This window comes from Mustelus asterias, chromosome 10, assembly GCF_964213995.1.
Source record: "Mustelus asterias chromosome 10, sMusAst1.hap1.1, whole genome shotgun sequence".
Lineage (NCBI taxonomy): Eukaryota > Metazoa > Chordata > Chondrichthyes > Carcharhiniformes > Triakidae > Mustelus > Mustelus asterias.
In genome coordinates, this window is record NC_135810.1 from 119,765,125 (window position 1) to 119,778,275 (window position 13,151).

General features: G+C 48.4%; 1 protein-coding gene across 2 annotated transcripts in view; it reads right to left on the minus strand.

Moving 5' to 3' along the window:
- The window catches only part of capn5a (calpain 5a), a 102,249-nt gene that overhangs the window by 27,277 nt on the left and 61,821 nt on the right, over positions 1 to 13,151 (minus strand). For both annotated transcript variants that reach the window (XM_078222570.1, XM_078222569.1), the window contains exons 4-6: positions 11,970 to 12,178; positions 3,413 to 3,605; positions 835 to 1,028 (exon numbers count right to left, since the gene is read on the minus strand). In XM_078222570.1, coding sequence (XP_078078696.1) covers positions 835 to 1,028; positions 3,413 to 3,605; positions 11,970 to 12,178 — 596 coding nt within the window. The remainder of the gene's footprint in view (positions 1 to 834; positions 1,029 to 3,412; positions 3,606 to 11,969; positions 12,179 to 13,151) is intronic.

The following is a 13,151-nucleotide window of genomic DNA, read 5'->3' on the forward strand; positions in this document are numbered from 1 at the left end:
TTTTCCAGATAATTTTGAGTCAGAGACAGTTAAATAAGCCTCCAGAAACCAAAAAAAGGAAAAAGGGACATAGAATCCGAAAGTACAGAAGGAGACCATTCGGCCCATCTGCACCGACCACAATCTCACCCAGGCCCTATCCCCATAACCCTATACATTTACCTTAACTAGTCCCATCTGCTGTGACGGGGTTGGAACCCTGGTTCCCAGAAGACTAGCTGAGTTTATAGATTAATAGTCTAGTGATTATACCACTGGACCATCACCTTCCCTGATGAGAATGTGGGGATTATCAAATGGAACGGTTGGGGCAAGCAGTACTTTTCACAGCTCGTCTAGATCCACCTGTCCCATTACCACATCCTTTTGCCTTTCACCATTAATCTTTGCCACTTCATCTCTCCTACCTTCCACCTCATCCCTTTCTCATCCTCTTCACTTCTCCACCTCTCTGTATTTGTTTAAAACCTATTCACACCTCTCAGGTTTTCCAGTTCTGATGAAAAGTCACAGGTCTGCAATATCAACTCTCAGTTTCTCTCTCCACATACGCTATCGGACCAGTTGAATGTTTCCAACACTTTCTGTTTTTATTTCAGGTTTCCTGTAGAAAGATATGCTGACTGGGCAAGATGGAATATGATGGGAGGAGGCGTCTCTAGAGTATAATTGATCAATCTCGACCAGTCGCGCCAAAGGATCTCGCTCCATGCCGCAAATTCACACCGAAACCACTTTGGTCACTGCTCTCACACCAAGGGTTAAAGCGGAGTGATGTACAACAGGCCTTCACACATGAAGATACCTTTTGCCAGCTATAGAGAGTGACCTCACCTATCGCTCCACGGGCCGTTCCATTCCTTTTGACCCCAGGGGTTCCTCATCCTGATCATGAACAGCTTTTCCGCTTTGAAGAAGGCAAAGAGACCGTGCCCCAGCCGTACTTTACGCATGTCCGTCACGGCATATGCGTGACCTTTGACCAGGCCGGTGCTCAGGCGGGTTTCCATCTCGGCCGCTGACGTGACCTGCAGTAACCAACAAGACAAAGACAATGGATTCACTTGATATCATAGATCATAGAGTGCAGAAGGAGGCCATTCAGCACATCAAGTCTGCACCAACCACAATCCCACCCAGGCCCTATCCCCGTAACCCCACGTCTTTACCCGAGCTAGTTCCCCCACACTAAGGAGCAATTTAACATGGCCAATCCACCTAACATGCACATCTTTGACTGTGGAAGGAAACCGGAGCACGCGGAGAAAACCCACACAGACACAGGGAGAATGCGCAAATTCCATACAGTGACCCAATCCAGGAATTGAACCCAGGTCCCTGGCACTGTGAGGCAGTAGTTCTAACCACTGTGTGTAGTCCCGAGCTCAGTATCCCAGGAGGCCCTAATTGTGGTCCATTGTATCTGCTCAAGTTACAGAAATGGGGAAGGTTCAACACCCCTGAGCCAAAGAGACCAGACTGGGTGGCCCAGTGGCACAGTGGTTAGTACTGCTGCCTCACAGCACCAGGGACCCGGGTTCAATTCCAGCCTCGGGTCACTGTCTGTGTGGAGTCTGCACATTTCCCAGTGTCTGCGAGGGTTTCCTCCGGGTGCTCCGGTTTCCTCCCACAGTCCAAAGATGTGCAGGTTAGGTGGATTGACCATGTTAAATTGCCCCTTAGTGTCAGAAGGACTAGCTAGGGTAAATGCATGGGGTTACGGGGATAGGGCTTGGGTGGGATTGCTGTTGGTGCGGGCTCGATAGGCCAAATGGCCTCTGCACTGTAGGATTCGATGACTGATGGAGATCAACCAAGGTCCAATCTCCCAATTCCATCCAATGAAGAGGTGGCACAGTGGTTAGCACTGCTGCCTCAGAGTGCCAGGGATCCCGGTAGATTCCGGCCTTGGGTCACTGTCTGTGTGGAGTTTGCACGTTCTCCCCGTGTCTGCATGGGTTTCCTCTGGGTGCTCCGGTTTCCTCCCACAGTCCAAAGATGTGCAGATTAGGTGGATTGGCCACACAAAATTGCCCCTTAGTGTCCAAAGATAGTTAGAGGGATTAGCAGGGTAAATGCATGGGATAGTTATGGTGATAGGGCATGTGGGCCTGGGAAAGATGCTCTGTCAGAGAGTCACTGCAAGCTCAATGGGCCAAATGGCCTCCTTCTTTCTGCTCTGTAGGGATTCTATGATTCCATGACTGGATCTTATACCATCCCCGTGCTGCAGAATTAAACTTGAATCACAGAATTGTTATGGCACAGACGGAGGCTATTCGGCCCATCAAGTACCAACAACAATCCCACCCAGGCTCTACCCCCACAACCCCACGTAATTACCCTGCTAATCTCCCTGACACTAGGGGGCAGTTTAGCCTGGCTAATCAACCTAACCCACACATCTTTGGACTGTGGGAGGAAACCGGAACACCCAGAGTACGTGCAAACTCCACACAGACAGTGACCCGAGGCTGGAATCGAATCGGGGTCCCTGGCACTGAGAGGCAGGAGTGCTGCCACTGTACTGCCCTTAGTTTGAGATAGTGACCCCATCGTTAGAACAGACAAAAAGGAGGTGGGGAGTGGGTGAGGGCTGGGGGGGGAAGCACCGACCACACTTCAAAAATACTTCACTGATTATAAAGCACATTTGGACTCTGTACAAATACCCAGTTTAAGAAAACATTTACTAGGGTGCTACCAGGACTTGATGGTTTGAGTTATAAGGAGAGGCTGGCTAGACTGAGACTTTTTTCCCTGGAGCGTAGGAGGCTTAGGGACGATCTTATAGAGGTCTATAAAATAACGAGGGGCAGAGATCAGCTAGATAGTCAATATCTTTTCCCAAAGGGAGGGGAGTCTAAAACTAGAGGGCATAGGTTAAAGGTGAGAGGGGAGAGATACAAAAGGGTTCAGAGGGGCAATTTTTTCACACAGAGGGTGGCGAGTTGTCTGGAACAAGCTGCCAGAGGTAGTAATAGAGGTGGGTACAATTTTGTCTTTTAAAAAGCATTTAGACAGTTACATGGGTAAGATGGGTATAGAGGGATATGGGCCAAATGCAGGAAATTGGGACAAGCTTAGTGGTTTAAAAAAAAAGGGCAACATGGACAAGTTGGGCCGAAAGGCCTGGTTTTATGCTGTAAACCTCTCTCTGACTCTCTGTAACTGAAGGAGAGTGCTGCTGACAGTGCAGCACTGCCTCAGAGCTGCTCCAGAACGTCAGCCTGGATCTGGTGCTCAGGCCCCGGCGCAGGATTCGAACCCACAACCTCCTGACTGCGAGACAAGAGTGCTCACCACTGGGTCACACTCGACACAACCTGGAGTAGGCTGCAGCTGCAAAGGCAATCCCTGTGGTCGATAGCAACAAGCGGTGGAAGGGAGAGTCAGCAGGCTCAGTACTTACCCTGATGGAGCAGCTGATGAGGCCCTCACGACTATACACCTTCAGCAGCTTCTCAAACAGCTGGAGCCTCTGGTCCTCCACGCCGGCAAAGTTCCCCTGGACCAGGTCGATTGGCTCCGATACACCACCCGTAAAATCCACCAAGGCATCGGCCGTGTTCCCTCCATCCAGAGACTCATAACAGCCGGCCAGTCTGAAAAGGGAATAAGCCAGATGGATTCAACAGCAGCAACTTGCATTTATATAGCGCCTTGAACAAAGTAAAAACACCCTAAGTGTGTCACAGGAACATTACCAGTCACACAAGGAGCCAATTAGGGTTAGGGGTGGCATGGCGGCACAGTGGTTAGCACTGCTGCCTCACAGCGCCAGGGACCTAGGTTCGATTCCCGGCTTGGGTCACTGTCTGTATGGAGTCTGCACATTCTCCCCGTGTCTGCATAGGTTTCCCTCGGGCGCTCTGGTTTCCTCCCACAGTCCAAAGATGTGCCATACTAAATTCTCCCTCAGTGTACCCGAACACTGTGTGACGACTAGGGGATTTTCACAGTAACTTCATTGCAGTGTTAATGTAAGCCTTACTTGTGACTAATAAATAAACTTTACTTTATGTTTTTAGGGAACAAAATAGATTTTAAAGGAGCACCTTTACAGGAAGGAGATGGGCATGGAATGAGGCAGACTGCTTTAGGGAGAGAATTCCAGGGCTCTTTGGGCCTGGAGATGAAGGCATGGCCACCAATACTGGGGCAATTGAAATTGGGGAACTCTCAAGAGGCCAGAATTGGAGGAGCCCAGAGATCTTGGAGGATTGTAGGGCTGGAGGAGATTCCAATGTGAGGGGGATCCATAGAGGGATATTCCTGGACAAGAGTCGATGCAGACCAGTGAAGACAGATCTGATGGCATGACTGAGGGCTTGGTGTGACTATGGACCCCCAGCAGCAGAGTTTTGGATGACCTCAGGATTACAGAGGGTAGAATGTGGGAGACCAGCCAGGTGTGTAATGGAATAGTTAAGTCTAGAGGAAGCAAAGGCGTGGAATAGAGTTTCAGCAGCAGGTAAGCTGGCAAGCTGAGATGGGACAACGTTGGGTGAATTTAGTCAAACATGATTTTGCCCTTAACAAATCCGGACAGTCTTTCCTTTATGGCACTGAGCTTTGTTCTCCCATTTTTGATGATAGTGTGCAAATGATATGCTTATATATATTGTGTGTTTTTTATGTTACAGGAGAATGTTTAAAATTCAGCTTTATGGTACAGGTAGTTGGTATGTCTGGCAGTAAAGCTCAGATGCTGGGGGAGAAGGGTAATTACTCATTCCAACCTTGCAAGTGGTTACGTTCAGCATTGTGTTTACTGACATTCCTCTGGTATTTCACAGTAGAGTGATTGATAGGGTCAATGTGGTTTATATGCAATCCTGGGTCTGTAGGGAAAATAATACAGGTTTTTGCAGAAAGGAGTTGGAGTTTGATTGTTCTGGTTGAAGTTAGGGGAAATTTGTGGGCTTCTCAAAGCTCCATGGGTGGGATTTTCCTGCCCCAAAACTGGAAAATCCCACCCAAGGTCAATGGATCTTTGCATGGTCCGCCCGCTACAATTCCCTTGGCGGGCGGGATGTGAACATTCTGAAAACTCCAAGGTTGCCTATACTTATTACAGCAAGTATATTTGTGATTGCTAACTATATTTAAAGTGGGCTTTACACAGAAACATAGAAGATAGGAGCAGGAGGAGGCCATTTGGCCCTTTGAGCCTGCTCCGCCATTCATCACGATCATGGCTGATCATCCAACTCAATAGCCTAATCCTGCTTTCTCCCCATAACCTTTGATCCCATTCACCCCAAGTGCCATATCCAGCTGCCTCTTGAATAAATTCAATGTTTTGGCATATACTACTTCCTGTGATAATGAATTCCGCAGGGTCACCAGTCTTTGGGGAAGAAATGTCTCCTGACCTCTGTCCTAAATGGTCTACCCTGAATCCTCAGACTGTGACCCCTGGTTCTGGACTCCCATAACCATTGGGAATATCCTCCCTGCATCTTCCATTCAATCTGTTAAGTTTTAGGTCTGTAAGAAAAAAATGTTGCTTATTTGGAACAGAATTAGTGATAGGTTAGAAATTAGAGTTGTTTCTTTTCATGTTTAAAGATTGTCCACCTATTAAGAATTAAGCTGCTTCATTTTGTTAGAGTTAAACTGTGTAATGAATAAAGCTTGGTTTGACAAAAGATCCCTGATTTGTCAGTGGAATCACTCCTGGAGCAAAGCATCCCTTCCTCACATTGAAGCCAAGATAGAAACATTTCATGGGTGCCAAGCTGACTTCACCGGCAATTCAGTGCCGGTAACATTGCCAGAGCCGAGAATCCGGGCGCAAACCCAATTTTCCACCTCTCGTCCGATCTTACTGGCTCGCCACACTGATCGACCTGCAGAGCGAGCCGGTAAGATCGCCCCCTACAGGTATTGAAAATCTGAAATAAAAACAGAAAATGCCGGAAATACTCAGCAGGTCAGACAGCATCTGCGGAGAGAGAAACAGAGATAACCTACCAGGTCAGTGACCCTTCATGAGAGCTGAGGAAAGATAGATATTGTCATAGATTTGGAGAGAGTGAAAGCAGGAAAGGGGGAAAAGGTTGGACGGCAGGAGAGATTGAGTGACAAAAAATGTCATTGCAGAAAAGCCAAAGGGTAAAGTAAAGAAACAAAAGGTGAGCCCGGGTGAGGTGTGACCCTTGACCCTGGCCTACCTAATGATAGAATAGGATCATAGAATCTCTACGGTGCAGAAGGAGGCCATCGAGTCTGTACCGACTCACTGACAGTGTCTTACCCAGACCCACTCCTCCGCCCTATCCCCATAAACCCACACATTTCACTTGGCTAATCTATCGAACCTACATATCTTGGGACACTAAGGATCAATTTAGCACAGCCAATCCACCTAACCCACACATCTTTGGAATGTGGGAGGAAACCGGAGCACCCGGAGGAAACCCATGCAGACACGAGGAGAACGTGCAAACGCCACACAGTCACCCGAGGCCGGAATTGAACCCGGGTCCCTTGAGCTGTGAGGCAGCAATGCTAACAACTGTGCCACCCATGATGTTTAATGTGGAGGACTCTTCAAGTCCTGTATACCATCTACAAGGGACAGCAACTTGCAGAACGATGCCAACATTGCGGATTCAATTCCCGTACCGGCTGAGGTAATTCATGAAGGCCCCGCCTTCTCAACCTCACCCCTCACCTGACGCGTGGTGACCCTCAGGTTAAATCACCACCAGTCAAAGAGGGACAAGGTGAAATTCGCCATCTTAACGGGGATTGTAGTTTTGTTACTGGACTAGTAATCCAGAGACTGGGACTGTTAATCAGAAACATAAATTCAAATCTGACCACAGCAGCTGGTGGAATTTCAATCCAGTTAACTAATAAATCTGATATGGGCGGCATGGTGGCACGGTGGTTAGCACTGCTGCCTCGCAGCGCCAGGGATCTGGGTTCAATTCCAGCCTTGGGTCACTGTGTGGAGTTTGCTCATTCTCCCTGTGTCTGCATGGGTTTCCTCCGGGTGCTCCGGTTTCCTCCCACACTCCAAAGACGTGTAGGTTAGGTTGATTGGTCATGCTAAATTGCCCCTTAGTGTCAGGGGGGTTGGCAGGGTAAATGCATGGGGTTATGGAGTTAGGGCCTGGGTGGGTTGTTTTTGGTGCAGGCTCGAACGGCCTCCTTCTGCACTATAGGGATTCTATGATTCTATAAACGTGGCTGACCTGAGCAAGTCACTCAATTCTATCACTGAGATAAAAGTCAAAAAGGAATGGACTCCCTCCCTAACAGCACTGCATACATAACATGGACTGCACTGGTTCAAGGCAACGGTGCACCTTTCTCAAGGGCATTCTTTCAGGTTGTATCACAGCTTGGTATGGCTCCTGCTCTGCCCAAGACGGCAAGGAACTACAAAAGGTTGTGAATGTAGCCCAATTCATCACACAAACCAGCCTCCCATCCATTGACTCTGTCTACACTTCCTGCTGCCTCGGCAAAGCAGCCAGCATAATTAAGGACCCCCCACACACCCCGGACATTCTCTCTTCCACCTTCTTCGGTCGGGAAAAAGATACAAAAGTCTGAGGTCATGTATCAACCGACTCAAGAACAGCTTCTTCCCTGCTGCTGTCGGACTTTTGAATGGACCTACCTCACATTAAGTTGATCTTTCTCTGCACCCTAATTATAATTGTAACACTACATTCTGCACTCTCTCGTGTATAAAATTATGAAAGGCATAGATAGGGTGAACGGTGGGAAGCTTTTCCCCGGGTCGGTGGCGACGTTCACGAGGGGTCATCGGTTCAAGGTGAAGGGGGGGAGGTTTAACACAGATATCAGAAGGACATATTTCACACAGAGGGTCGTGGGGGCCTGGAATGTGTTGCCGGGCAAGGTGGTGGAGGCGGACACACTGGGAACGTTTAAGACTTATCTAGACAGCTATATGAACGGAGTGGGAATGGAGGGATACAAAAGAGTGGTCTAGTTTGGACCAGGGAGCGGCGCGGGCTAATTGTTCCTTGTTGCTCGTTTCAAGGCTTCATTCTATGATCATCTTGCTGGTGCCAGTACAGAGCGAGACTGCGGATAGTTGGGAACCTGTCTCGGGGGCAGGGAATTCATATGGTGTTCGTGGAAGTGGAAATGACTAGGGTTGGGAAGCATTTTCCGATCAGGGCCATTGTGATCTCCTGGACTCGTTTCGATCGCCTCAGGGCGTCGGAGAGGAATTTCCCAGATTTTTTTTTCCCCATATTGGCCCTGGGGTTTTTCACTCTGGGTTTTCGCCTCTCCCTGGAGATCACATGGTCTGGAATGGGGGGGGTGGGGGTGAGTTAATAGGTTGTAATGAACAAAGCATCGTAGCTGTGAGGGACAGCTCGGTGGATAGGATATTGGTATGTAGATAGGCTGGAAAATTGGGCGGGGATCCTGGATTCAGGATTCAATCCTGGACCGGGGAGCGGCGCGGGCTTGGAGGGCCGAAGGGCCTGTTCCTGTGCTGTACTGTTCTTTGTTCTTTGTTTCCTTCTCTATGAACGGTATGCTTTGTCTGTATAGCGTGCAAGAAACAATACTCACTGTATGTTAATACATGTGACAATAATAAATCAAATCAAAAGGCAATTAGGGTTGGGCAATAAATACTGGCCCAGCCAATGGCGCACATACCCTGTGAATGTTCTCAACTATCTCGTTCCAGTGACACACACCAATTTATTCATCGCTGCTTCTAATCCAAACCCACAATAGTTCTGGTTGGTCCGTTCTGCATCCGTTCGATAGTTGCAGGCTCCATAGTAACACAATACATTAAGTAGAGGCCAGGGCTGTGGAAGCAGGAATTGAACCATAGCTTTCAATGCCAGAGTGTTTTTTTTGCTGATTTACGTTGCCTGGGGAATTTTAACAGCATGAGCAAGCTGGAAGCTAATTTGTTCTGGTCTATAAATCAGATACCACGGCCAACTCCCAACATTCCCTTCGAAGCCAGGCCTACTACTAAGTTCCTTCACCTCGTTCATCCCAACAGGGGTTTTCAGCGAGCACAACCTCTCCACAACTCTCTATCCTAGAAGATTCTCTGTGGATTACCCAGGCATGAACCTCTCCTCGCTGTGCCATACACTCACCTGAACCTCCCTGGTGGGTTCTGCTCGCCAGGTGCCTGCCATGGCAACCCTGTCGTAATTCATGTCAGAATACCCTCATACTGATGAGAAATGGATTATGTAACAGGGAGAGATTATCAGAGGCCTGATAATGAGATGTAAATTTATTCTAATAGGTTCCTGATGTGTATTTATTCATTCGTGGGACATGGGCATCGCCGGCTGGCCAGCATTTATTACCCATCCCTAGTTGCCCTCGAGAAGGTGGTGGTGAGCTGCCTTCCTGAATCGCTGCAGTCCACGTGCTGTGGGTTGACCCACAATGCCGTTAGGGAGGGAAGTCCAGGATTTTGACCCAGCGACTGCGGAACAACGGCGAAATACGTCCAAGTCAGGATGGCGAGTGGCTTGGTGGGGAACTTGCAGGTGGTGGTGTTCCCAGATATCTGCTGCCCTTGTCCTTCTAGATGGTACTGGTCATGGATTTAGGATGTTGGGATTCCTGTTACATCATTGGCAGGGGGATGGGGACAATTGTAATGGGAAATTCCCGTTGTAAATGATGTTTTGGCCTCTTACAATATTTGGTGCTCTTGCCGTCATTCACACTGCTGTAAATGGGAATGCAAAATCCCGACCCTTTTCTCAAAGCTTCTTATCTTGTTCTCATCAGTTTAAAGTTTATTTATTAGTGTCACAAGTAGGCTTACATTAACATTGCAATGAAGTTACTGTGAAAATCCCCTGGTCGCCACACTCCGGCGCCTGTTCGGGTACACTGAGGGAGAATTTAGCATGGTCAATGCACCAAATCAGCACGTCTTTCAGACTGTGGGAGGAAGCTGGAGCACCGGGAGGAAACCCACGCAGACACGGGGAGAACGTGCAGACTCCGCTCAGACAGTTACCCAAACCGGGAATTGAACCCGGGTCCCTGGCGCTGTGAGGCAGCAGTGCTAACCACTGTGCCACCGTGCTGCCCATCAGGACAATGGCAAAAATACTAATTGGATATTTAATCAATACAATTACTGTGCTCATCTTTTACAGGTTTTTTTAAACGGGTGTGAGAAGTATAATCCAGCATTAAAAGCTATTTGCACATTCACGCAACTTTTCAGCGCTTCGAACTACCTGTCGGTCACCCAGCACAAAACGACAGATAAATTTATGTTTTGTATTTCATCCAGATTCCCATTTTAATACCAAAACAAGTATTACACAACAGTTCCAGATTTTCCATAAATGATCTCAAAGAAATGATTAAAATTTGGACAATATTATAGTCAACATTTTCCTTTCTCCATCAATCTGACTATTTCTGGCAAATTTGCAAAAGAACATAACGAGGGCCTCTCGGGATTTAAACAATGCTCACCATTCCCATTTACAGAACTGCAATTTAAACGGTATAAATAAAAGCATCTGGCACATTCACTCCAAATGGAAAATGCTCAGGGTACGAAACACCAAAGTCACTCTTACCCTGAATCATCAATTCCCCTAGTACCTGTCTGCCTCAGCGCCATACCACATCTTTCTCTCTCTCTCTCATAGAATCCCTACAGTGCAGAGAGAGACCATTCAGCCCATCGAGTCAAGACACCAACTCTCCGACAGAGCATCTTAGCCAAGCCCACTCCCTACCGTATCCCCGTAACCCCACACATTTCTCAAATTAATCTCCCTAACCTGCACATCGTTGGACGCCAAGGGGCAATTTATCATGGCCAATCCACCCAAATCTTTGGAAATTAAGGGGCAACTTAGCATGGCCAATCCACCTAACCTGGGCTATGGGAGGAAACTGGAGGAAGCCCACGCAGACACGGGGAGAATGTGAAAACTCCACACAGACAGTGACCCAAGCTGGGAATCGAATCCGGGTCCTTGGTGCTGTGAGGCAGCAGTGCTAACTCACTGTGCCACCGTGCTGCCCATTGTAGTGCTGGCTTATATTTTGTACCATGTCCACTTGAACTCCACAGCATTACTCCAGAACCAGATATTTAATCATAATGATAGCAAGGATGAACAAACTGAGTTACATGGAGAGACCTCGCGAGCTGGGATTGTTCTCTTTGAACAGAGAAGGTTAGGGGGAGATTGAATTGAGGCATTCAAAATTATGATGGGTAAGTAAGGACAACAGGGTCATTAAGCAGAGGACACCGATTGGGAGATAATTGGCTTAATGACAGGTGTTTTTTTCTTTATACAGTGAGTTGCTCTGATCCAGAATGTGCTGCCTGGAAGAGCGACAGAAGCAAATTCGATTGGAACATTCAAGAGGGAACCGGATAAACATTTGAAAAAGGAAAATCTTTTCAGGTCGAGAGGAGAAAGACGGGGAGTGGGACCAATTGGAGAGCTCCTTCAAAGTGCTAGCACGGGCATAATATAGGGGAGACAATGGCCTAGTGGTATTATCACTAGGCTATTAGTCCAGAAACTCAGCTAATGTTCTGGGGACCCGGGTTCGAATCCCGCCACAGCAGATGGTGGAATTTGAATTCAATAAAAAATTATCTGGAATTAAGAATCTACTGATGACCATGAAACCATTGCCGATTGTCGGAAAAACCCGTCTGGTTCACTAATGCCCTTTAGGGAAGGAAATCTGCCATCCTTATCTGGCCTACATATGACTCCAGAGCCAAAGCAATGTGGTTGACTCTCAACTGCCCTCCAAGGGTAATCAGGGATGGGCCATAAATGCGGGCGCAGCCAGCGACACCCATGTCCCACAAATGAAAAAAAAAATAGGGCGAATGGCCTCCCTCTGTGCTGCAAGATTCTAGCACGACTCTGAGACAAGAGGCGAGACGCAACGCGGTTTCTATCCATGATGTTGTTGACACTCACTTGGCATACGCCTTCTCCACCAGTGCGCTCCAGAACTCATTCCTGGAGTTGGAATGACAGTAGATCAGCTGACCATTGACTGTTGGCAACCGGTCGTCAACCACAACGTCAACCCACTCGCCGAAGCGCCAGAAGCGGAAGTGGAAAATTCCGGCATAGTTGTTGGGTTTGTCCACCGCCCATTCCTGCTCTTGCCAGTTCGGGATCACCTGTTTCCCACAAGAAGAGAAGACAAAAGCATTTGGCAGGTTGGTCATTCCAAACAGCCACTTAACGTCTTAGTCAAATTCCAGGACAAGCCCAGTGGTCACACGCTTTCCAGTCCCTCCCTCCCGCCCTGTTTGTGACCTCCTGGCAGTCACTTGCCCAGAACCACCACCACTGCCAAAGACGCCTCAACGCCGTTTACTGCATGGGCACCAATCCAAGTTAGAAAGAGGAAAGAAGCTTACCTTCAGGGAGGTCGTTCCCCCCTGAGCAGGCCGTTCGAGGTCAATCATGTCTTGATTGTTCCTCATCTCATGGAGAAATACAGGCCTCCAGGGCTCCCGACAGAGTCAGGGAGCAGAGAGGCCCAGTGTGGGGCATCCCTGGCCCCAGAGACACTCGCAAACACTACCCGCATTATGAAGGGCTAGACAGTGGTCCCACCCCCTGACAATTAATGAGGACCAAATGAAAACATTTCTCTGGTGTCTAACGATCCATCAGTCTGAGTTACAGCAGAAGAAACTGGGAGAGGAATTTCAAAAGGTGATAATATCATGAATTAATCTTCCTAAAACAAATCTAACTAATGCTGCTCTCTCTACCAGAGATATCTTTCACCCCCCACATCCTCTCTCCTTCGCCCCACAGTTTCACTGCTTGATAACCATCTCTGCTGCTCCCAAGATGTCATTTTCCAATCACCCCATCTCTTTTCATCTGATCCCAGCCCCCGCCCTGCCCCCAAACCTGTTTCTCTTGCTTCTTCCAAAATTTACTGCATTCAAGTTGATTGGGGTCCTCCCCAATTAACCTCAAATCACACCCTCCATGCAACCCCCTCCCCCAACCCACTCTGCACCCCAGCCGACCCCCCGACCCCACACCCCCCCCTCCCCCCCCGACCCCACCACCCACCCACCCCTTCCCCCCTGATCAACTCACTGCCTGCTACACTGGAACAGAAGTAGACCA